This window comes from Felis catus, chromosome D1, assembly GCF_018350175.1.
Source record: "Felis catus isolate Fca126 chromosome D1, F.catus_Fca126_mat1.0, whole genome shotgun sequence".
Lineage (NCBI taxonomy): Eukaryota > Metazoa > Chordata > Mammalia > Carnivora > Felidae > Felis > Felis catus.
The window spans coordinates 44,811,121-44,836,686 of NC_058377.1; the positions used below are offsets into that span (position 1 = coordinate 44,811,121).

At 39.6% G+C, this 25,566-nt stretch overlaps 2 protein-coding genes and 1 long non-coding RNA gene across 5 annotated transcripts in view; all 3 read left to right on the forward strand.

The window, feature by feature from the left end:
• LOC123380452 (tigger transposable element-derived protein 1-like) overlaps positions 1-4,328 on the forward strand; it is a 177,754-nt gene extending 173,426 nt beyond the window's left edge. For both annotated transcript variants that reach the window (XR_006586220.1, XR_006586218.1), the window contains one exon: positions 1,039-4,328. The gene's annotated coding sequence lies outside the window, so the exon portion shown is untranslated. The remainder of the gene's footprint in view (positions 1-1,038) is intronic.
• Positions 4,329-10,155: 5,827 nt separating this feature from the next.
• Positions 10,156-25,566, forward strand: part of CTSC (cathepsin C) — a 37,281-nt gene continuing 21,870 nt past the window's right edge. Inside the window, exons 1-4 of one of the 2 annotated variants that reach the window (XM_003992645.6) lie at positions 10,156-10,443; positions 12,259-12,404; positions 18,337-18,421; positions 20,724-23,057. In XM_003992645.6, the coding sequence (XP_003992694.1) occupies positions 10,272-10,443; positions 12,259-12,404; positions 18,337-18,421; positions 20,724-20,734 (414 nt within the window). In that variant the 5' untranslated portion in view covers positions 10,156-10,271 and the 3' untranslated portion in view covers positions 20,735-23,057. Of the gene's footprint in view, positions 10,444-12,258; positions 12,405-18,336; positions 18,422-20,723; positions 23,058-25,566 lie in introns of those variants that run through there. The other variant, XM_003992644.6, reaches the window with a different exon arrangement.
• On the forward strand, positions 12,411-13,890 carry LOC123380454. The gene is made up of 2 exons (XR_006586222.1): positions 12,411-12,641; positions 13,521-13,890. It is a non-coding gene; the product is annotated as an uncharacterized LOC123380454 (long non-coding RNA).

Here is a 25,566-nt window from a genome sequence, read left to right on the forward strand (position 1 = left end):
CTGAGCCCTTATATATCATGTGCCCTGCTTTTTATGCATGTTTGTAAAGAGCTGGTAAGTTTGGTAAGGGATCTGGAAGTCGACACACCAGGAAGTGAACCCAGATTACCTTTGCTTGGCAGGGTGTGAAAGGGAAGGAGAAGAAGAGGGGAGAAAGGGGGCGGGGAACTTTGTGTAGTATCATGGCAAAATGTACTTGGTATAATTTTATATCTAATCATATAATAATATACATATGGTTAAATATTAGGGACAAAAACAAGCAGTAGGAGGCAAAATATGCCTCTTTGGCACATTGATTATCTTAAGCTGGTTATTTTTAAGAAATGTCAGACACATGAAGCTCTGAAAACCGGGTAGATGTTAGAAGAGACATTTACATTTGTAAAGGGAATTCCCATTTGTAAGGGTGTCACCTTCACTGCACCAGGAAGAAAGGAAATGACTGTATCTCTAGAAACTGTTATCAGTGGAGAAGGCAGAGACTTAAATCTGCACAACAACCTTACTCTTGTTTACTGTGCTTCTCCTGGTAACCTCCTATGTGTGATAATGATGTGATGTGGGGTCCTGGAGCAAAAGGTGAAGAAAGGATTTTTGAGAAGCATTTGGTGCAGAAATGTGGTTTTATTAAAGCACAGGGACAGGACCTGTGGGCACAAAGAACTACCCTGGGATTGTGAGGAGGGACTGATGATACACTTTTTAATTAGTGGAGGTTAGGGATAGCAGAAGTGACTAAGGAATTTGGAAGTGAGGCTTCCAGTACCTTGAGGGGCTAGCTGCTGTTAGGATAAGGTCATTTATTACTGTCTAGGAAAACATCAGTCTGAGACCCTTCAGATGAATATCAGGGAACCATATGTTTGAAGGATGATTGCTAACATATATCTTGGGAAGGGGGTTTGAGATATGGAGATATATGGAGAAGATATAATGATGTATGGAATCTTCCCTTTTTTGGTAACTGTGCCTAATTGTAAGTAGCGCATGGGTCTGTTAAGTCCTATGTCACCTGATGGGTCTCTTTGTATTCAGCCAGGTGGTCACTGCGGCCCTTTCTACATTCCATTGCTCAAACCTGTTTCCCTTAAGTGGCCTCTACACAATCAAGGTAAGGTTGCTTTTTGCCTCTAGCAAAGTCTTGAAGTTAAAGCAGTTAAGTTCCTGGAGGAAGGTCACTCTGCCAGTCCCAAGTACTTGTCAATGGGCTGCAAGTTGTAAGGAAATTCAATTTTTTTTGACATTTCTTTTGTGTTTCTTTTTGACATCACTATCACTGACTCCCCACTGTGAATATCTTCTTTTGTCTTTAGCTAAAGATGGTATTTAAGGTGATGGCTTTGGCCATTTTGGAGAGTTACTCAATTTTCCTGATATTATGAAACTCAAAATTGTCTGGGCACCCAGAGCACTGTAAACCAATGTCTGAGACAACAGTTTTGAAACAAAGAAAGCTTTATTATCAAAACGACAGTCCAACAAGAAGCAGGGGGATGATTCCCAAAGCTGCCTTGTCCCTTGAGCCTAGGGACAGCTTATATATGTTTGCAAAGGAGGTGAATACATGAGGAAGGGTGAAGGGTTTCTTGAAACCTTGGGGCGGGGAGTTGAAATAATCTGGAGGTATGCATTCTTCTGTTAGGGAAAAATCCCTTATATGACTGCTGACAGGACTGATAAGGGAATTTCAGTCCCTGCCTGAAAACTTCCCTTCCAGGTTCTTGTTCCCACCCTGCTGCCTCAGACACCAAATTACTACTAATTAGGAATGCGGAAGTAATAGAATATAAATCGTCCCCTCTGTTGATTCTCTGAGCTCAGATCTCTGGAGAATGATCTCTGGGCTCACTGGTGTAAAATAAACCTCCTGCCTTCCAACATCTCCAAGTGCCATGTGGTTCTTCTGCTGGGTGATCCAGACTAGTTTCCGTAACACTTCCAGTGAGATGCCTTTTGAGACCTGGTATATCAGGTGTGTCAGATAATTTCAAAACAAATGCTAGCATCGGGTCCCCATTAGGTTTCTCTAATCAGTGGGTACATGTGGAGTAGGAGTGGAAAAGGCAAAACGAACAATTGATAAGAGGTGCATAAAACATAATTAAGTAGAGAACAAAACAAAATGTGGATCTAAGTTAACAATGCAACTAATACAACTATAATTCACAGAAAAGCGACCCAAACTGAGGTGGGATGTGTCTCCCCCCTCGCAGGAGGACCTGGATCCTGTGAGTGGAGGTGAATCCCAGATGGGCCGCCACATTATTAGAAATAAGCCACTGACCCAATCAAAGGAGTCAGAAGATCAAGCTGATTTATGCATTCCTCTTTTCAAACACTTAGTACCCTTAGAACCCTTAGAATTCAAAAATAAATCTATTAATAATAGATATATAATTAAATATATATAAATAACTTTAATGTGGATACAACGAAGGTAACAGAACTCTGAGGAAAGAGGACCTCAAATTTATCATTTGTATTTGTTCTGTAGGAGGTGAAACCTCCCTTTCTCCCTTCTAAGTTCTTTGGCTAGTTTAATAATTAAATTGATTTAAGACAGAATAACATGAGAAATGAAATATTGTTCCCATATCATTACCTGGGTGTGATGCGGTTTTGGAGTGGTGGGGGTCCAGAGCCTATGGCAAAGGAAGAATTCTTGAGACATCTTTGATGCAAAAAGATGAATTTCTTAAAGTACAGGAAGAGGACCCATGGGCAGAAAGAGGACCCATGGGCTGCATTATAAGCCTAAGGAGCTAGTAATTATATACCTGGCAGTTGGGGGAAGTAAAAGCAAGGTTTCCAAAAAGGACTTTGATATGCTAAAGAAGATTCTCAAGATACTGGATACCTAGCTTTGTGGAGCTAAGGTGGTTTTTCCTCTAGTAAGGCATTAACTTTGAGACAGTAGGGAGTTCTTGAAGAAAGGTTATACTCTGCTTATCTTAAATATTTGTAAATGGGCTGCAGGTTACAAGGAAATTCCATTTTATTTACCATTTCCTTCTTGCCTTTGTTCCCCCCATCACTATGGAGGGGAGGGTGATGTTGGGGCTCCAGGAAACTGAGTCTATAGTTTTCTGGAGATTAGGCTATTGATAAGATTGCCTTTTTCTTGTAAATTACTAAAACATTTGTATACTAATGGAGACTCATGTTTTGCATAACTATGATATCTATCAGTTAACCATTTGTTTTCTCCTTTACTTAGTTTTAGGGCATCCAGGAATGCCTAGGAATGTCCCACCTTGGGGGGTGGGGGCAGTATGTGGGTTGCAGGGTGTTAGCTTGTGCTTTGCCCTCAGCTTGCCTTGAGCTCCCTCATTGGGTGAGTTATATGATTCTTGGAAAATGATGCTCTTCCTCTACTTGGAGAAACTGATAGTCTTGACCTTTAAACCTGTCATCCCAGTCTGATTTTGCTCTCTTCATGCCAAAACTCTACAGTTTTGCTATTTTAGAACTCACCTTGGTTCACTTCATGTGTCCTTCGCAGTGATAATGTATATAAAGGGAAGTCAAATAAAAACACATAACTTTGAAAATAAAATGCTGAGACATGCTTTGGCCTTCCTGTTGTCCAATATGCATTTATAACTTCAGGATAGCAAGTCAAACATTTATGAAGCAGTCCATGGTCAACTTCCAAATGAATCCACACAGGTATACTAACTTAAAGTTCCAGATGTTGCTGGGGCTCTCAGGTTGGTCCCATATACTACTTGAGTATCTCTGAAAGTGAACAGTATGAAGTGAGACATATAAAATGCATCATCTTATGACACAAACATTTGCCACACAAACAGAAATGAAAATTTGCTTCCAATTGTCCTGATTCTTAAAGTTGGAGAGTAAAGAGTTTCAATCAACATTTAATAAGTATTTATTGAACACTGTGAAAATTAATTAAGGGAAACCTTGCTGAAATGGAGTCTGGAGGTTTGGCACTGGAAGCTCTCATGCCCTACCACTAGTCCTCAATTGCTAATCCAACAAGAAAAGACAGACCTTGCACATGGATACTACTTGAGCTACTACTTTCCTATCCCAGCAGAAGGAAGAAAGACTCCCCCCTGCCCTGCAGTAGTTCAGCCAATAAGAGACATTCACAGCTCAGCCAATGAGAAGCCGCTATACTTCCAACTCCCAGTTTACTCCAATGGACTTTTTGTTTATGACAGCTCCTCCAATGTCCCCCTTTCCACTATAAAAGAATATTTCTTTCCTTTGCTATGCCGACTTGCTTATGGTTATGTCATAGCTTGCTTGTCCTTGATTGCAGTTCTCTGCTATTCCCAAATAAGCCCATCTTTTGCTGGTAAAATAAATGGCAGGGTTTTTTTTTTTAACTTTTTATGTTTATTTTTGAGAGAGAGAGAGAGAGAGAGAGAGAGAGCAAGTGGGGAAGGGGCAGAGAGAGAGGGAGACAGAGAATTCCAAGCAGGCTCTGCGCTGACAGCAGAAAGCCCTATGTGGGGCTCAAAGGGCTCGAACTCAAGAACGGCGAGATCATGACTGGAGTCAAAGCCAGACACTTAACCAATTGAGCCATGCAGGCACCCCATTTTTTTTAAGTTCAAAGCACCCACTATGTGTTGGAAATACCATGGTGATCAAGACAGAGAAGTCCTCCGGAGCTTACATTCCAGTGGAGCAGAAACATAATAAACAAGAAAATTCAATAATTACAGGCAGTTTTAGGTGTCATGCAGAAAGAAACAGAAATAAAATTGAATAGCTGGAGAAGGCAACTTCAGACAGTGTGGTTAGAGGAGGCCTTTCTAAGAAGGTAAAATATTTATCAATGATAGTTTCATAAACAGTGAGTATGAGCAGCCATGTGAAAAAGTAGGTAAATTATTTCAGGCGGAGAGGATAGCAAAGTGCAAATGTAATGAGGAGAGAGGAAATCTCGACGGTTTGAGGATCAAACAGAAAGCAAGAGTTCATTCCTGATCCAGTGAGCGATTAGAGGAACAAAGAGATACGTAGTTCATGCAGGTCTTTCATGTAGGATTTCATTCAAAGATGATAACAAGGTAACCTCTTGGGAAGTATTCAGCTTCCCAATATTGAGAGTAACTTGATATGATTTACATTTAAATTAAAAAAAATCACAGTGTTGAGGGTAGTCTCAGTGTGATACGTTGGCAGATCAGATGGGGGGAGGGTGGGAAAAGGAAGAGTCAAGGATGATACTTAGGTTCCTGGCTTGTACCTTAAATTCAAGAAAAAGTGGATGAAATTAGAAGTTAACCACAGTTGTTCAGCCAGAAATGATGGCATGTTGGACCAGAGTGATGCTGGTGGAAAGGGAGCAAAGTGGACAAACTGATTACATCTGATGGCTCTGTAGGGTTGCTCTTACTCTCTGTGACCCAGAGGGTAAGCCTGGTCTACCTGTAAAAATAATGCTTCTTCAAAATCTCATTTCAAAAACTTGCTTAACAGAAGGAAACAGTGCAGTGAGAATGGGATCAAACAGTAGAGACTATGTCAGTAACTGAAAGTTCCACACCTGCCTCAATGTGCGTCTTCTGTCCAGGTCTCTTGGAGAACCTTTCTTTTGTCTTAATTTTATATCTGACTGCACCAATAAGTAGGCCAACCTTCATTTTTTTTAATTCCATTCCAACAGTCTCACTAAAAACCAGAGAGTCTTCAGTTGGTTATCAGACTTATCCTCACTAGCAGGATGACCACAGAAAAGTGACTTATCTTTTCAGAGCCCCATTTTCCTTATCTGTAAAGTGTGAGCAAAGATATCTATAAGATCACTAGCAGATTTATATAACATGTTAATGTATTGTGCAAGTTATAATAAACCTTTCAAATAGAAAGCAGAATAATTTTTTTAATTTTTAATTTTTTTTTATTTTTTAAGTGTATTTATTTATTTTGAGAGAGAGAGAGAGAGAGAGAGAGAGCATGGGTGTGGGAGGGGCAGAGAGAAGGGGAGAGAGAGAATCCCAAGCAGGCTCCACACTGTCGGTGCAGGGACTGATATGGGGCTCAAACACAAATTGTGAGATTATGACCTGAGCCAAAATCAAGAGTTACAGGCTTAACTCACTAAGCCACCCATGCACCCTTATAATTCTTTTTTAAAAATATATTTATTTTGACATAGAGGGAGAGGGAGAGAGAGAGAGAGAGAGAGAGAGAGAGAGAGAGAATGCAAGTGGGGGAGGAGCAGAGAGAGAGGGAGAGAGAGAATACCAAGCAGGTTCCTTGTCATCAGCACAGTCTGATGTGGGGGCTCCATCTCACAGTCAGTAAGATCATGACCAAAGCTGAAATCAAGAGTTGGATGCTCAGCCAAGTGAGGCACCCAGGCTCCCCAAAAGGGAGAAGTTTTAGAAGAGAAATACATACAATAATAAATGCATAATAAATGTAGTCAGATCTCCACAGAGATCTGTATTTACTTATTTAGTCTTCTCAAAACCCAGATGAGGCAGATAGGGAATACAATTATGCACATTTTATAGATGAGAAAACAAAGGCACAAGATGAAGTAAAATAACTTCTTCAAGATTAAACAGCTGATGAGAGGCAGAGCCCAGTCTTCCCTCTCAAGCAGTGTGACTGGAGTCCTTGCTGATGCTTAAACCAGTGATTCTCCAACTGTAGCTATAGTAGGAATCCTGAAACGGGATTGTTAAAACACAGATTGCTGGGACCTACCCAGACATTTTCTGATTCAGTAGGTTATGAGGGAGGGGTCAGGAATGTGCTTTTCTTACAAATCCCAGGAAGATTTGGCTGCGACTGGTCCCATTGATCCTGGGACCATGCTTTGAGAACTACTGCTAAAAAGGCTGCCTACTTATAATGATCTGAGCACCAAATTCTGGTTTGCGTGTAAAATCAATTTCATTTCATATCATTTCAATATATGCCAAATTTTCAGGAATGAAACTTCTGGATAAATCAACAGAGGATAGTATTTTTTTTTTTTTTTTCTGCTGGGACTTGACCAAGAGTTATCTAGCATCAACATCAAGGTATGGGTTGAATGACCATCTGATGAGATATTTGTATTCTAACTCGCTGAAATTATCTCTGTTTTCAGAGAAAAGGCACCCATCACTTTTCCCGATTCTATAATTTTATGTAGAGACATAATGAGTATCTGAACGTCATATTCTTTTTTCCATCACATTGATCCATGAGCATTTTAGATGATGAAATATATCTTTGCATTAGAAATTTACTTAAAACATCTTTCCATTTATTCCTTATATTAAATTTGGTATTTTAGTTTTCTTTTTTATTAAATGTATAAGTACCTTATATTATATACACATTTCACTTCAGAATGGTAAAGGTCTCTATAAAATATGTTATAAAAATAAAACATAGGGCCTGATCAGTTTGAGAATCACGTAATTTTCCTCCCTGCTAACGGAAAGAGGACCAGCACTTTACTTTGAGGGGGAATAGTTTGTAAATAGTAGATAATTGGAAACAAACTAAATTTAAAATCAAGTTATCTGAGGTTTATTTTTGAATCTCAGTAACTAGCATTGTGACATCTAGTGAGTTATGATCTCTGGATCTCTACTTTCCAATACTAAAATTAATCCATTAGACTAAAAGTTCTCCAAGATCCCCTTTTAGTTATCATTCAGTGAATAAAGACTATTTAAACTATCTTCACAATTAAGTATGCTACTTGATTACATCTATCAAAGAAATTTCCAACTGGATTGTTCAACTCTTCAATATTGACAACCTAGTAAAAGACTTCATGTTTTAACAAATAACACACTTTGGGGAAACTTCAGAAGGCAATGCTACTCTGTTGGTGTATCGTTAAGTGTGTTACTGTAATTACATGATGTCAACTTTTAATCTCAAGCATAGGGCTATGAAATCTAAAAGGCCACACCCTTGCCTTTGCAGTTTTTGCCTATATTAGAAAGCATACTCACTTCTGAGCTTTCAAGAGCAGTTCCTCTTGCCAAATTGAAATTGGCTTCCAGGCTTTGAAACCAAGATAAGGTTATACAGGGGAGAAAAAAAATTTCCTTTACCCTTCAAAGGTTCTCCTAGCTGGGATAAGAATTAAATTGACATGAAACAGATTAACAGGAGGAAATAAAATGTGATTTTGTATGTATGGGAACCCCACATACAATGATAAGTTCAAAGCCAGAAAGGCAAAATGAGGTACGGACTCCATCCTGAGCTGAGGAATAGGCTAGGGGCCTGGCACATCAAAGGAGAAGGGGACAATTCACAGGGCAATAAGAAGAAGAGCGGATATTTGGTAATTAGATCTTTGCCCTACCATGCAGATAGGTCAGTCAGATAAAATGTATCTCTGGTACTAAGTCTAATTCTGGAAAAGATCCTCAATTAGATTTTTCTAGGTAGTTGAGGGATAAAAAGTTTCTTTTCTTAAAAAAATTTTTTTAATATTTATTTTATTTTATTTTTTGAGAGGCAGAGCATGAGCTGGGGAGGGGCAGACAGAAAGGGAGACACAGAATCCGAAGCCAGCTCGAGGCTCTGAGCTGTCAGACCCAGCCCGATGCAGTGCTTGAACCCAGGAATGTGAGATCATGACCTGAGTCAAAGTCAGACACTCAACCGACTGTGCCACCCAGGCACCCCAAAAAGTTTCTCATGGCCAGGTAGGGCCTTGATTGCCTTCAGCTCAAAATAGGCAACATGCCTCAGTGGCATGTTTTGGGGAGACTTGCTCTGAACCCCCTCAGTTATTATGCATTTATTTTAAAACCCCAGGACAACTTCTGAGTGTGTGTGTGTGTGTTCTTTGTTTTTTTGTTTTTTTGAGAGAGAAAGAGCCAGAGAGAGAGTGGGAACATACACTAGTGGGGGTGGGGGGGGGTGGGGGGGGGGAGGGAGAGAGAGAATCCCAAGCATGCTCTGCATGCTGTCAGCATGGACCCTGATTTAGGGCCTGATCCAGGAACCTGATGGAAATCCATGACCTGAGCTGAAATTAGGAGTGGGATGCTTAAATGACTGAGCCACCCAGGTGCCTCAATTTCTGGTTGTTTTTAAGTCATAATCTAGGGAGACAAAGGTGAATAATGAGCATATTTATTTGTAACCACTGTGATGAGGGCAAAATACGTGTGCCCTAGAGGACAGGGACACATAAAAGTCTATCTTGTCCATCACTTGCCCTTGATGCTGACATACGGCCTGACACCTAACAGGCTCTGTGTATAAAAGAAGCCCCAACTTCCACCAATAGTCAGGAAAAGTCACAGGAGCTCTCCCAGAAAAGGGTGATATTTAAACTAAGCCAAGAGGCACTTGGAAACAGTGTTACGTAATAATTATTGGCAGTCAGACTGGCACACTGGACCTGCTCATAAAACCAGCTTTCTCCTACCAGCTTCCTTCCTCACCCTGGGCAAGTTACTTCCTCTCTCTGGGCCTCCTGCTTTTCATCTGTAAAAGAAGGGGTGGAGTCACAATCTCTGACAGCTTTTGTGCATGTGTGTGAGTACTTGCCTTAACTAAATCCTATAAAGTTTGCAGGGGAAAAAAAAAACAACTGATACACAAAAACCTGCAAGTTTGCACTCCAACTGAATTCTCTTGCGGATAATAAGTAAACAACGTTAACAGGAAACCAAACAAAACCAAGCAAAAAACTGCTGTGAAACTTTTGGCAAACGGAAGGAAGAACAGTTCTCAAACAGCTGGGGTGCCTGGGGGTAGCAGGCAACATTTTCCCCAGTGGGTACAAAATAACTGAGTTGGTGAGGACTAACTGGGGAAGGGGAGGGAGTAAAAGAAAACTCCACTTGTTAGATCGCTTCCTATCTGGGTCTTTTTCACACTTTCTGTCTATTCCCACCCCCACCCCCTCACCTCCGTTGTCTGTCTGTCTCTTTCTGATCTTTAGTAGCTGCCTACCGCCGCACATTGTTCCCCCCCTCCCCCCGGGTTACTTCTCAAGGAACAAAGTCACTGTGGCTCTTAAATCCTATTTGGAGACGTCCCATGGTAATAGACCCTGTCCGCAGGTTCAAGACAGGTTCAGGTGGAGCTGCGGCCAGGTGTGGAGCTGCGCGCACCCGGGAGCGCGGTACTGCGCCCGAGCGCCCCTCCCCCCGCCCCTGGGGCCCCAGACCCCGCCCCCGCCCCTTGCAGGCCGTGGGTTTCCGGCAGCTCAGGCTATTTTAAGGCGCGCGCTGGGCTGATCGCTTCGCTGTGAGCCCTCTGCTCTTCGGTGACGACTTCGTCCTTCTCCTCCCCTCTGGGGCCCCGCCAGCATGGGTCCCAGGCCCCAGTCGCTGCTCGCCGCCCTCCTGCTGCTCCTCGCCGTCGCTGGCCCCGCGTACTGCGACACACCTGCCAACTGCACCTACCCTGACCTGCTGGGCACCTGGGTCTTCCAGGTGGGCCCCGTTGGTTCTCGGAGCGAAGTCAACTGCTCGGTTATGGGTAAGCCGCGGCGCTCCGGCCTCTCCCCCTTCCCGCTTTGGCCCGGGACTCCTTCCTTGCCTTCCCGAGCTCTCTGCCCCCAGCGTCCACGCGGAGCGCGGAGACCCGAGGCCGGTGCTCCTGGGAAGCCAGGATGGACTTGAGGCCCCTTGGGGTGCCTTTTCCCGCTCCAGGGCCGAGAAGTCCAAGCTGAGCGGCTGAGAACTTCTAATTGCACGTTTCCTTAGCCATTCCCGGGGCCTAAACACTTTTTCGAGAACTTTTTTCCCTTTTTAGTTTTTGGGTTTTGGTTTATTTGATTTGGAAGAGAGTTGAGACCGTGCAATCTTAGGATCTCCCTGCCCAATCTGCATATTTCTTTAAAGCTGTGCCCATGAAAAATAAGCTCGAATACCGGAGAAAATAGCAAAAAAAGTTTTTTTCCTTTTGTTAGCTTGTGGGAAAGAGCCTTTTTTTTTTTTTTTTTTTTGCCCAGAGTTTTTGACTTACACGTGTGTTGAAGCTACTAGTCCGAGAAAACTTTCGGTATTGGCTCTGCCCTTTTTCGTGTATTGCAGGGAGATAGATAAAAGTACTCCCCCCCCCCCCCATTCATTCTTTTTTACTTTCTACTTCGTCGTCGTCGTCTTTTTTTGGGGGGGGGGCGGATAACTCTTTCGTCAGTGATTATATTTGGGAATGTCCAGAGCCAAGCACAAAGTCTGGCTTATGGAAACCTCTGAAAGAAATGTCTCGTGTTAGAACACACTGGGATATTTCATTTGTCCTCAGAGAACATAGCTACCCTGAGGACAACGAATTTAGAGAAGGGAGAAGAAAAAACACACAATCTCTGTCAAAAGAGGCACTCTTGTTCTGCCCAAACCCTTACCACCCTGTGGCATGTGCAGAGTGAGGGAAGCTCTCTGCCTCAATTTCCTTGTCTCAGCAGGAAAAGATTGCCAGGTCACTAAAACAGACCTATTCAACTATTCCAACTCCAGATGACTGTGTGGCATTTTGTAATCCTGGGCATTATAACCACCTTCAGTTTTAAAAGTTGAATTTGAAGGTCCGAAGCAGAAGGAGAACTGTTCTGTCACATGCAGTCTCCTCTTTCAGAGTATTCATCTGAAACCTGGAAAAACTAAAGTGTGAAACCCCCAGATGGACACAGCAGAACGCTTTCAGACAACCTCTGCTTATAAATCGTGCCTTTGACTTTAATCTAGTAAAGACACATGTAGATCCGAGCTCTTATCTTCTGAAGGTTGAAAGCTTAGTTGCTATTGGCACAAACTAGCTTTATAGGATAGAAACCTTGAGTTTGCCTAATAGCGTGGAAGGATTCAGATTATGAGGTTCTGAACTGCTAGAGCCATTGAGAAGGACACCCCATTTCTTCCCTAAAGAGATCATTTCCTTTGTCCTTGTGATATGATAGCAGATCTTTTATATTTTACATTTTCCATTTTTTGACTACCATTTCGTATTCTACCCATTTTTGGCTGTCATTTGAAACATCCCTATTCCTCCTTTTCTTCAGTGTTTGGATGCTCTGGGAAGGTAGGGCTGTACTTTTGGGGGACTCTCTGCCTGGTGGGCCACTGGACATATTTCTGTCTTTTGAGCCTTCACTTCACTGGTTTTCCCGAGACACCTGTGGGAGTGTACAGGATGGAGACTCTGATATCTTCACAAGCCAGACTGGTCCAAATCCGGTGGCATGAAAGGAAAGCAGCTTAAAAACAATGGAAATTCTAGAGATTTCCCTGCCATTTGCCGTCCAAATAATTTTCCTCTGTTGTGCATTATTATTTATTTATTTATTTTTAGGACCACCAGAAAAAAAGGTAGTGGTGCACCTTAAGAAGTTGGATACAGCATATGATGATTTTGGCAATGCCGGCCATTTTACCATCATTTACAATCAAGGCTTTGAGATTGTGTTGAATGACTACAAGTGGTTTGCCTTTTTTAAGGTTAGTTTTGTTGGGAATGCATTTGTATTTTCAGTGATTTGATAACTGAAGCTTCTTCTAATCAGACTCTCAGAATTTTAATTTTAGATTAAGAAGATAACCCGAATTGACACCATTTTTCCCAAGAGATATTAGATGGTGTAATTTTGCCACTTTATTTAAAATTGTGAATTCAGTAAATTAAAAAGAGCTGTGTTTGAATATGTACAACCCATCTGTATTGAAATTTACATTTCGGTAAGTATGACTAAATTTATTTATTACTACACCTTTTAAATGTTGCCTTAGTCACTTGGCTCTGTACTGAATGTGTAGGAAAGATATGGGCATTATAAATTTCTTTTTCTTGGAATTATTATCCTATCCTACCATTGCTTGTTGACTCTGAAAAATTGATGACACATTCCTCAACTTAATAATGATGAATGGTTTATGTCCCAATACACCCATTGTAAATGGAAAATGTGTTTGATTCCTATCAGACATCGTGGCTTAGCCTGCCCTGTCTTGAACATGCTCAGAAAACCTAAATTGGCCTCTAGGGAAATCATCTAACACAGTCTATTTTTATAGTGTGTTGACTATTTCATTGAATTAATTGAATACTGTAATAAAAGGGAGAAACAGAATGGTTGTAAGTGTATCACTGGTCCACCTTTGTGATCGTGGGGCTGACTGCTACTGTTCAGCATCACAGGAATGTTTCCTACTGCATAGTGCTAGCCTAGGAAAAAATCAAAATTCAAAGTCCGGTTTCTACTGAACGCGTATAGCTTTTACACCATATGTATGTGTGTAGCTTACCAAAGATGGTAAGTTGGACCACCGTAAAGTCCAAGACCATCTGTGTTATAATGTACTAGATGTATTAATGTGAATAACTGCCTTTAGTGAGCTGAGACAGAGAGCGTGAGTTATGCCTTGGGCTGAAGTAAAATGTAGCTCCGCCAGTCCAACCTGTGTTCTTCTTTCACTGGGGAAGAAGCATTGTCCGTTCTTGTATTTTAACACCTTGCTTCCCGTTGCATACATATGCTGAGGTATAATAGCTTATTTAGCACAGATTTCAGTCCATCCCAGATAACTTTCTGAAGTTGGAACTTTTCCTGTTGGCAGAGTATTAACTGCTGTAAGTGAATTGAGGACACAAGCCTGAGACTCGCTGTTTCTTACTATAAATAGAGTATAAACAAAAACAGACTTGCATGGAGTAGGGTTTACAACTTTTGGAACATCTGGTAAGAGTTGGCCAATTACAGGAATCTGGGAAAGTGGGGAATGAATCTGTTTAGGATGATGAAAGACAGGGGACTAACAAAAGAGTCACCTCTGAATTTATTGTGATTTTTCTAACCTGGCTTGTGATTTAATCACTGGGCTATGGTGCTACATCTGAGCCAAGTATATTTCTTAGAATAACAACTTTCCTTTTTTTTTTTTTTTTTCCTTAACCTTGAGAATCCCTCTTTAACATGAAAAAAGGGAAGAGAGACCAAGAGGAAAAAATTATCCCCCTCGCCTGTATTAGCTGGTTTGATACTCAGTGAGAACTGATCTATCCTTTCTGATCTATCCAGTTGAGAGCCAGCTGGTCATGTTTTTTAGTTGGAACCCATGCTTGACCGTTTATGAAACGTTTTAATATCACCCCTGGATACTATGTATTTAAAAAAATAGTATCTATATGAATTTTTAAAATTGTGGTAAGCATAATTCACTCTGAATATAATTCTTGGTCTGCTTATTCATGAGCCTAGGGCTTTGCAGACTCCTTGTCGGTACTCTGCTATAGCCCTTCAAAAGTTCTTTGCCTTTGAGGTGAGAACCATTTGCCTATGGAATCGATGTACAAGGAAAGACCTATTCAACCTAGTTGTTGACTATGTACTCTACCCACCTCCCCCTTGTCCTTTTTTGCCTGACATTTGGTAGACACTTAGTTGGTAATTTGTTTAAATACTGAAAATGAATCCATGAAGTGGAATTCACTTGAGAAATAGGAGGTTGAAGTGTAAGATGGGAAGTTGCATACAAATAGATGAGTAAGTAAAATAGTTTTACCCATTTGGCTTAGAAAAGTTTTCTTCCCTTCTGTAGAATGGGAGAAACTGTTGGGCAAACTTCTAAAGTCAGCATTTAATTGCCTGAGCCATAACCAGAAATAGATCTGAGCAGTTTCCTTTTATTAATATTTTTCCATCAGTTTGTCTGCTCTCAGCTTAAGAGTCCAAAGCTGGTAGGTACAGAGGGGACAGCTGGTGGCTGGAGGAGGAATCGGAATGCGTTTTTGTATTTCCCTTGAAATTACAGTGTAAGCATATTGGGCATTTTTCCATAACCTCAGAATGTTAAGTCATGGGTCAGTAGAGAGCCACTTCATAAAGTCAAATAAGGTTTTAAGTGTACTCAACCACAAGTGGGAAGAATCAATACATACACTGTTGTTGGGTAGACCCCTACTTAATCACAGGCTTCTTCTGGATGGCATTCTCTGATTAGGAGCAAGAATAGGAAGAGTGTTCTTGCATTAACTGATTTCAGTATATTTTTTGAAGTGCTTTTTTAAACAGAACCATTATCAGGGCTGTGTTTTCCTGCTGAGAAATCAGTCACTCTGACTGGTCAATAGTTTTGTGATAGGATCATAATTTTAATAAACAGTAGAATATACATAAGATACTTGGTTTTAAAATTTCTCTTAAGCTAATCAAGCAGTTCTAGATAAACATGTTTTGCAGAGTGAAAGAATCTATGCCTTTTGGCAAATCCAAGTGACAGAGTAATGGGGAGCTGAGTTTTAAATTTAACAAAAATTATAGAGTGGAATTGACTGTAGATAATAGGAAAGGCAAATATTTTTGGTGACACTGGCTAACACAAAAAGCTTGCTGGATTTTTATCATAAGTATCAGGGCATTTCCTGCAGAAGTACCAAATTAGGTGTCTAACTCAAGAAAAACGCAAACGTCTTTTTTTAATAAGATTTCTTTTTTTTAAATTTTTTTTTTTTTACTCTTTATTTTTTATTTTTGAGACAGAGACAGAGCATGAACAGGGGAGGGGCAGAGAGAGAGAGAGGGAGACACAGAATCTGAAACAGGCTCCAGGCTCTGAGCTGTCAGTACAGAGCCCAACACAGGGCTCGAACCCACGAACTATGAGATCATGACCTGAGCCGAAGTCGGACACTTAAACGACTGAATCACCCAGGCACCCAATAAGATTTATTTTATTTTATTTTTTTTAAGTTTATTTTAAGAGAGAGGAGGAGAGAGCAAGTGTGTGTGAGCAGGGAAAGGGCAGAGAGTGCGCGAGAGAAAATCTCAACCAGGCTCTGTGTAAGTGCAGAGCCCCATATGGGGCTTGATCCCATGAACCATGAGATAATGACCTGAGCTGAAATCAGGAGTCAGCTGCTTAACCATCTGGGCCACCCAAGCACCCCAACCAAAAACCTGTTAATGTCACAGAGCTTTGGTCATTTATTCTACAGACTTAGAAAATATCTTTTAAATGAAAATATATTTTTGAAAAGGTAGAATTATCAAGATGTAAGCAGTATTTGTTATTTAGAGTGTCTCATGTAAACTACAACGTAGTGTTCAACCTACCACTGTTAAAGAAATACCTGACATTTTTGCCATGAATATCTACTCTCTATATGTTCTTAGTCTGCAAATCAATTGGATTTCCAGATCTCTTTGTTGACTCATACCAGGCCCTACCACTTGTTTCCTTTTGTCATTTTCAGATATGCCTTCATTAGATTACATATTTGCATTAGATTGTTTCTTGTTGTTGTTAGCGTTTGTTGAACAGGTGATACATGTAGGATATTGTTAGCTCTGTTCCACGCAGCCCAGTAGAGCCGACAGCTTCCACATCATTGTCCCTGCATTCCAACTTTGAAGCAATTGTGATACCACTACTGTTGGTAGGAATTTGCTTTATTTAGTTCTCAAGCCTCACCTGGAAGGTGGGCATTTTTCATAATCTAAGTTTTTGTAAGCTGTTTCTTTTCCCCCCTTGGTTTTAACTGGTTGAGAAATTGGGAGTGAAGTGGGGATAATCTGTTGTTGAATAGGACTTCAAGCTAGATAAAAAGCTTGGAAGGAAATAAATCTGGACACTGAATTTTCATTCCTGGATAGTTTGAACTTGATAGGAAGCACTAGGTATATACTCTTAAAAGGTATATTTTTCTATTCCCCTTCCTGCATACATTCAATTATCTGAACATTATGGGGAGTTATAATCTCAGATGTATTTAGGGCTCACCTGGGCAGATACCTAAGCATTTGAAATGACTGTAATGTAAAACAATAAGGAGTAATAAGATCAATGGCAAAATGGAAACTGTCTTAGAGGCATTCATACTCAGTTTTTTAAAAAAACAGTGTACTGGCCAAAGTAAATGACAGGACTATCTGCAGGCTAGTTTCTAAGAGTTATCAAATTTAATAGCATTACCATTGGCTTATAATTGGTATGCCCAACAAATTTGTACCCCTTCAAAGTACCTGCAGATCAAAAGCAGCCAACCTCTTTTTTTTTTTTTTTTTTTTTTTTAATTTGTGTGTGTGAGAGAGCGAGAGAGAGAATATCTTAAGCAGGCTCTGCTCCATGCTTAGTGCAGAGTGTGATGTGGGGCTCAATCCCATGACCCTGGGTTCATGACCTGGGCCAAAATCAAAAGTCTGATGCTCAACCAACTGAGCCACTCTGGTGCCCCAAAAGCAGCCAACCTCTTATATGAAAACAGAATATAACAAAACAGGATGTTAAATAATGGCTGACTATGTGTTGGGTGGATAAGTGATTTTTTTTATGCTTTTATGTACTTTATTTTTTATCATCACGTGTAAAGCTCCTCTGTACCGCATCTTCTCTAATGGCACAGAGGAAGGAAGTCCTATGAGCGAAACTGAGTTCCAAAGAAAACCCTCAAGTTAAATAACCTTTTCCCGCTTCCCATTTCCCTTTCTCTGAGGCTGCAAAAAAGGAACAGTAGAGCAGGAACTCAGACTTCATTTTGAAGATTAAGCCACTCACGGGTGGAGAAGATGTGTTGAAGAGAAACTAGTCTTCTGACTGAAAATTTTATTTTAGGACTGGCAAGCAAACCTTATTGATCTAATTGCGTTTTTGTTTGCAACCCACTAGTCTTGGTAGAACTTGAAGCTAAAAAAGACTTCCATGGTTCTTTCTTCTTTTTTTTTTTTTTTAAGTTTATTTATTTTGAGAGACCACTGGGGAGGGGCAGAGAGAGAGAGAAAGAAAAGAAAGAAAAGAAAGAATGAATCTCAAGCAGGCTCTGCACGGTCCGCATAGGGCTTGATGTGAAGCTCAAACTTACAGAACTGAGATCATGACCTGAGCCAAAACCAAGAGTCAGATGCTTAACTGACTAAGCCACCCAAGCGCCCCTTCCATGGGTATTTCTATATCAGGTTGGCTCTTGAAACAAGAGTGGTATGTTGGGAAATCCATACCAGGGAATTTATTTGCACATTTTGTGTGCTAGTGACTTGTAAATTTCAAGCTTGTCACATCAGCCAGAAATGTCAATCATGTTTCTACAGTTAAGAATTTGGGACTCTTGTAATGTGTGGTTTTTTGTTTTTTTTTTTGTTTGTTTTGTTTTTTTACTGTGCTTTCTGGGTTCATTTTTAAGATCTAACAGTTTAGCTTTTAGAATACTTGTTTTTAGCCTAATTTACTTGTTTTAGTATAGATTTAGCATACTGAGATCCAGATGTTGTCTTTTTTTTTTATTTTTTTTATTTTAACAACTTGAGATTTACTCTTGAGTATTTCATTTTATGGAAAGAATCAGAAGTTTAACAATCCAAGCCTAGTTTTGTTTTTTTTTTTCATGGTGATGCTTAATTGTAACATAATGACTTCGTTTACCATTGTGAACTCTTCATAGGATGTCACTGATTTTATCAGTCAGTTGTTCATGCAGCTGGGAACTGTGAGGGTACATGATTTGAGACATCTGAGGAACAAACTGGGTGAGCTCCACTGAAATTTTTGACTTACTAAAGAGCCAGCTTCTCTCCTCCCTGGTGGCTTATGCAAATTACTATTTATTTGTTTATTCATCTGGGAAAGGGAGATGAAGACTGGAGAGATTAGGGTTTTCTTATACATTTCTTGCTTGAGCCTGCTTCTTGCTTTGCTACTTCTTACCTGCCTGCACTATTTTATGTGAGTGATCTTTCACTTTAGTTTATTCTGTTTGCAACACATCGAATTGGTTGTCGCAAGTATGATGCTCATAACATAAGCAGACATGAACCCGCAAAGGTAGAGACCCAGTTAAGAAAAAGGTAGCTCACAGTCACTTCACTTATTTGAAGTAGTTACACTGCCTCAGGTTGCTCATTTTTTTCCTAAAAAGACTCCAGAGGGAACCATGTGAAGCTATGGCATATTAGGTCTGTTTTCTAGTAGAGAGGGTGGCTCTTCCAGAGAAATTCATCTGCCTGGCACTCATCACTGTGAGACATCACCCATCTTTTGAAACTGACTCCCTCTCAGAACAGAGACTACTGACTAGGAATAAGAGGGTCTTTTTCACTTTTGACATTCTTCTCACATTTAGAAAAGGTGTTTTTTAAAATTTTAATCTTATTTTAGAGTGCACGCGTGTGCGGTGTGAGCACAAGCAGGGGTGGGGCAAAGGGAAAGTGAGAGAATCTCAAACAGGCTCCTTGATCATCACAGAGCCTGACATGGAGCTCAATCCTACAACCCTGGGATCATGACCTGAGCCAAACTCAAAAGTTGGATGCTCAAGAGACTAAATCACCCAGGCTCCCCAAAAAGATGTTTAAACCATTACTCTCACTGGATCCATAAATTTAGAGGTCTTAAAACTTTTTATGGAAGGGGTGCCTGGGTGGCTCAGTTGGTTGAGCATCCAGCTTCTGCTCAGGTCATTATCTCCTGGCTTGTGAGTTCGAGCCCCACATCGGGCTCTGTGCTGATGGCTCAGAGCCTGGAGCCTCTTCAGATTCTGTTTCTTTGTCTCTCTCTCTCTGCCCCTCCCCCACTCACACTCTGTCTCTCTCTGTATCTCAAAAATAAATAAACATTAAAAAAAAATTAAAAACTTTTTATGGAAAAAGGGTGGTTAGAGAGTAAAGTTGATAGGGACTTAACTGTTCCTTGCATTTTTTTTTTTTTAAGATTTTATTTTTAACTAATCTCTACACCCAACATGGGACTCGAACCTTCAACCCTGGGATCAAGAGTCGCACGCTGTACTGACTGAGCCAGCCAGACGCTCTACCATTCCTTGCATTTTAACACAATATTATTTCCCCTTTCCTCTTTCCCTACTTCCTTTACTTAGCTCCTAAGTAAAAAAGAGCTATGAAAAAGGGAACTGGGATAAGTGTTGAAATTTCCATAGCTTTATCCTGTATCAGTGTTTTCCAAACTGTTAACAGACCCCTAGTGGCCCACACATGTGCTGGGTAGGCTTACTCATCACTTGTCACTGTATCTTGTTAAACTTCAGAGGTTGTTCTAGGCAGCCACTATTAACAGATCAAAGTGAAAATTAGAGCTGAAATTAATAAGCTCTTTTTTCCCTGAATTCCTGGTAGTTGAATAAGTATAGATTGTGTAGTTTCCCTTCTTTCAGAATCTCAGGATCTTTTATAGAGTGGATGGTGGTAGCTTTGGAGGAAGACAAAATAGGAAACTTGCCCAAAATAAGCTACCCGTTTTTTCCTCACAAAAAATAAGGTATCTTCAGAATGCAGTTGACAAAATTCTGTCTTAAAACTCTCTCTCTTCCTAATAATTAAGGAATGCCTCTATTAAAAGATAAACCCCCTTAGTGTTTGCTCTTAGTAAGTGGGATAAATAGAGGGATAAATACCTGGAAATACAGATCAAAGCAGCATTAAGCCTCCATTTAGGTTTCGTAAGGAATGCATGGTAACCTATCTATCTAGGATGCTGGATTGGCCTGTTTCTTTTAAGTATATTTCAAAATTATATTAGATTCATACAGTGGTAGTTGATTTCAAATGCCTCTGCATGTGCTTCTTGAGCATGTTGGCTGCGTGCATGATACATGTTGCTTAAGCTTTCAGCTTTGGAGAATGGCAGCTTTTGTGAATGTCTTAAATAGCATTAAGATTTACCAGCATTTCAAATACTAGCACTGTTGTTTTTTTCTTTTTTTGTTTTTTGGGGAGGGTTTTCTTTTTTTTTGAAAAGAAATTAATATGATTAAACATTCTTAAGAGACCATCTGATTCTGGTTGGCTTGTAACCCTAGTTTTTATTGTCTTTTAGTTATTAAATAGAGCATCTGTTGAGGGGCTCTTTTAAAACAACAACCAAAAACAGACTTTGGGGCTAAGAGGCAGAGCAGCATGCAGCCGTGGACCTTCTTACCTCTAACAGCTAGCCGAGGCCTCTAGCAACTACATTCCCCTTCTGGAGTCTTTCTGTGCATGTAAAATGCTGAGGAGTCCTGGTGACCTACCTCCAAGGCAGCTGCCCTCCTGAACCATTTCCCTGGAAAGCAGCAACCGCCATTTTGAAATGTGAACAACCAGAGACTACACAGGAAAAAGAAAGACATCTGGAAGTCTTAGGTGGCTTCACCATTCAACCTTTGAATGAAAGGAACTATATGAAACTCGAGTTTTTCCCTTTTGAATATTTTTCTATTGAAATGATTTTTCCAAACTCATTAGGATTTGAATTTTGTGTTGTATTTTGTTCATAGTGCAAATTTTATTCCCAGTTAAATTATCTTCTTGTGTGCCTTTCTTTCTTTAATTATCTTGACGAACCACAGGACCCATTGTAAGGAGAAATTAATGCTTCAGGATATCTTGAGATGCACAGATGTAAAGGGTAGAAAGATCATTCTACAGAAGACATGTTTGGGGGACAGGTTTCTGAGATAAGTCAAACCACAGAAGGGTATCCTTGTAGATCATAGGCCTGTAGTACCCTAGCCAGAAAGATGGGGTGATTAATACATTTTTTTTGTCTGTTTTTTTGATTAGGTCCCAGTTTTGTACTAAGAACTTGACATATATTACCTTACAAGATCTTATGAAGTAGGTATTACTAGCTTCATTTTACAGATAGGGAAAATTAGTCTCTTACTGGGCATCTAATTGTAAAATGACAAGGGCTAGCCTTTCAAGCCTAAGGACCTCCCTGGGGCTAAAGGATAAAAGAAATAATGGTACTTGAGTGACAGACATTTCAGTGGATTTTTTTCTGGAGACTCCCAGTTCATAAGCATCATGAATGTTTAATGGAATGAAATACGCATTGCATTGGCTTCTTTTGAAATGGTTTACAGCTTATGTTTCCTTACCAAATTAGGCTATTCTCTTTCTTTCCTAAACCAGGGTCCTTTCATTCAAGATGAAAACTTACCTTCTCTCCTTTTGTGTTCTTAGAAAGGAAGGTTCTGAAAGACGTCACATTAAGTAACCTTGCCTAGTTGACTTCTCTTAATTACACTGTTGTTCTTATTGATTGCTATCTTTTAGCTCTTTCCTGCTAAACAGTGGACTAGTTTCCTGCTCAGTTGTTCAGAATTGATGAATATCAGCCTCAGTAAGCTGAAAATTTGGAACCCTACCTAGTCCCTATTTTCTGGAGGGCTTTTCTCTTGTATCTGTGCTTGAATGGAAGAATCTCTAGATATCAGATTTTTATCATTTTATTGGTTCAGAGAACTTTTTATGACCTCTGAGTGGCCACTGGTCTGCTATTCTGGAAAGGTTATGTCTTAAAAAGGTGAAGTAACTGTATACCCAACTACTTCTACCTGGATACTTTTTTCACCCTACCTCTGGACCTGATAATCCATTACTTGGGGCCTTGATGCCACCTCTGTGAGACCTTCCCTAGCTGTCTCCATTGGTGAGAGAACTGCCATTGTTTTGGTTCACATTGTGCTTGCAGTTACCTCTGCTCAGGTAATTCTGCATTAACTGCTGTAATGGAGTGATTTGATAGTGTGTCTTCCATACTGAAAAGCTGTATGTCAACCTGTGTATCTTCAGAACCTGATTACATAGAACTTTATAAGTGTTTGGAAAACTGACCACACTTCTCTTGTCTTTTCAAAGACTTTTCACAGGTAATATCAGCTTACATAGATGTAATTCTTCTGTATTCCAGGAGCACAATCAGAAATGATGCTATGTTTGTATTTCTGGTTCTGTGCCCTAAAAATACATATCAGGTTACCTGTCTCCAGGGTTCTAAAAGAGTTGCATTTTTCAAACTAATTTTCAGGATGTAAAGTGACAAAGCAGCTAATGTGTGTAAGAATGTATTTAATATGGAATTTGAAACCACCTCTATGAAAGTTTTTTTTTTTTTCCTATTTCTCTGAGAAACTTTGCATCTAAATGTTTTGCTAAAGGAAAAGAAGACTTGGTAGGTACAAAATTACAGATACTTGTGTTAGCAGGTGTCCTAAAATAATACCGCTTTGCATTTTCTGTCACAATTGTTTGTCTGCTCTGATCTTTAAACTCTGAGGGCAGGGATCAACTTTGTACTACTAACCATTTTATTCCCTTTGTATAATGTGATGCATGATAAATAATAGGCCTTCAATAAATGTAGAAGAAAGAAAATTGAATAATATATCATTGTATTGTCTTGTTTTATTGACATGTTTCTGGGTATATTGTCACCTTTATGTACTTAAGAGTCTGTAGTGGACCCTCAGGTCATATTTGTTGAATTGGCGTGGTAGAAAACAGTGGAGGATTTTAGATTTTATTCTGTTCATTTATTTACATTTTAATTTTTGTAAGAGACTAGAAAAACCAAGATAGGGCTCAAAATTAAAAACAGTAAAGTTGTAACTTTGAGAATTACTAAAAACTAAGTTACTGTCGGGGTAGATAGCTTTATGATGGCAGATTCCGCACAGCCTGGAGTGCTGTGGGCTGTCCTGTTCCTTCCCCAATTTTGGTACATTGAGAGGCACCAGCCAAAGGTTAGATTAGGTGAGCTCTTAGATTTGTTCAAATCTCCCAGTTTAAAAATTTATGAATGAGGAAGTGAGGAATGAGCCAAGAGATTTTGACAACTGTATTGAATGATAAATTGCTATTTTAACTAATTCTAGAACCTATATTTTGGTTTAACCTGAATGTGTTTTAAGCACTGGAAATAAATGAATTCACTTCCACATACAAATCTGTCTTTACCTCAGTAAAATCCTGGAAGGTATTTGGTTACAACCACTGTAATGATTTCTTGGCAGTTTCAAAATTCATTGAAATTCAACTTTTCAAACAAATGGTTAAATCTAGTTAGGTAGAAAGCTAGAGCTAATCCTTGAAGCCGGCTGAGGGGAGTTTGTTTCTTTCTGAGGAAATATGTGGTACTCTTGGGTAGGTCTGGGAAAATAACAACTTAGTAAAAATGTGCCTTGTTCTCTTTCGTTGATGCTTTTTACACTCCAGACCTGACAGCAAATGAAAGCAGTTAATATATACAGGAAACAGGGCAGAACTCAAGTAAACATGTTTTGTTATTCAGTATTGCTGGAAATGTACTATCTCTGCATATATGCTTTACCATTAAATCATTGAGCTTCACGCCAGGTGTCTTTTCCTGAAATGTTGAATGATCTTGATGGATAAGACATGGTTCTCCAAATTTTTTGTCATGTATTCCACAGTGTGTAAAGGTACATTTAAAACATTATATACGTGTACTGCTGTACTGATGTTTGCTATCAAACACAGGTAATATTAAATGATTAAATATTTGTCACAAAAATGGGTTTTGCCAAAATATATTCCACGATGATATTCTTTGAAAATAATACAAAAAGCATGCTTCATTATCATAAGAATCCGTTACCTATAATTTTCATTACTGAAAGTTTTCCACATTTGGAAGCACAATTTTCTAATTAAAATCTTTAAAAGATGGTAGTAGTTTTGATCCATTTTATTAAAAGTATGAAAGTATCACAAGTTTAGTAAAGTCTGGAAGTGCTGTTGGGTATTAGGGGTGGTGACAGTTTAATGGACTATTTTTTTTCAATTGGGGTAGAGCTAACACAGTGTTCTGATAGTGTCAGATTCGACAGCTCTCTGTTATGCCATGCTCACCACAAGTGTAGCTAGACAGATTTTAAGTGAAACGTGTTTTATTGGTAACTAAGATTAAAAACTGAACACTGCTGTGATGGAACCATTGGAAAACATCTGATTTCAGAAACTTGTATTTGCCCGACAACTTCTACCAGGAACAGGGCAAAGGTAAGCTTTGTCAGTTTTCTTATGTCTGCTTATATTAGTGTTTGCAAATTCGGGTTTCTCTGCAAGTATTTTAAGCCCCTTTGTTTGTGAAAATTAGCTTCATTAAATCAGGTACAGAAATCAGTGTAAGCAGGCCCATGTAAAAAGGATATCCTGTGTCCTACCCATCACATGTGTAGCACACTGTGCCTGGCAGGTGAACTTCTGACCTTGACACTGAGCGGTGGCATTGGTTGCTTTGTAAATTAAAGAACAGTGGAAGTTGTTTCTCAATTTTATTTGTATATAATTACAAATGTAAAAAAAAAAATGTTTTTCCCAATATTCTAATGGATCATCTTTCATCTCATTTTGGAAACCACTGGTTGACAACCAGTATCAACTGTTCAGCTGACAGATTGGGCTTAGTGTTCAAGTTCTTTGATGGCATAGTTACAGTCTTAAAACAACTTCTGTATCCCCCGTGGTATCAGATAATCATACTTCTACTGTTGCTTGTTTCATGTTCCTAACTTTTTAAACTCCTCAAAGTTACAATGTCATCGCAGAACAGGATTTAAAGGGCAAAGCCCTTTTACGAGACTGCCTATTTCTGATAGCCAGTGCATTACATAAAAGTTAAGTATTCAAATATTTGCCAAGTATATTAATCAGGGAAACCATGGAACAAGGTGATTTTAAACTTCTAAAATATCCCAACCTGTTCTTTTTCAATCAGTTAAATAGGTAACAGTAATGATAGTTGATGAAATGAGTGGGAACTTGAAGAGGGGTTTGAGAATGTTTGGCGACCTTGGGTAATTTTGAAAAAGCAAATGGATAGCTAGTAAATCCTAGTAGTTTTCTAAACCTAAATGCTAGCGTGTGGAATT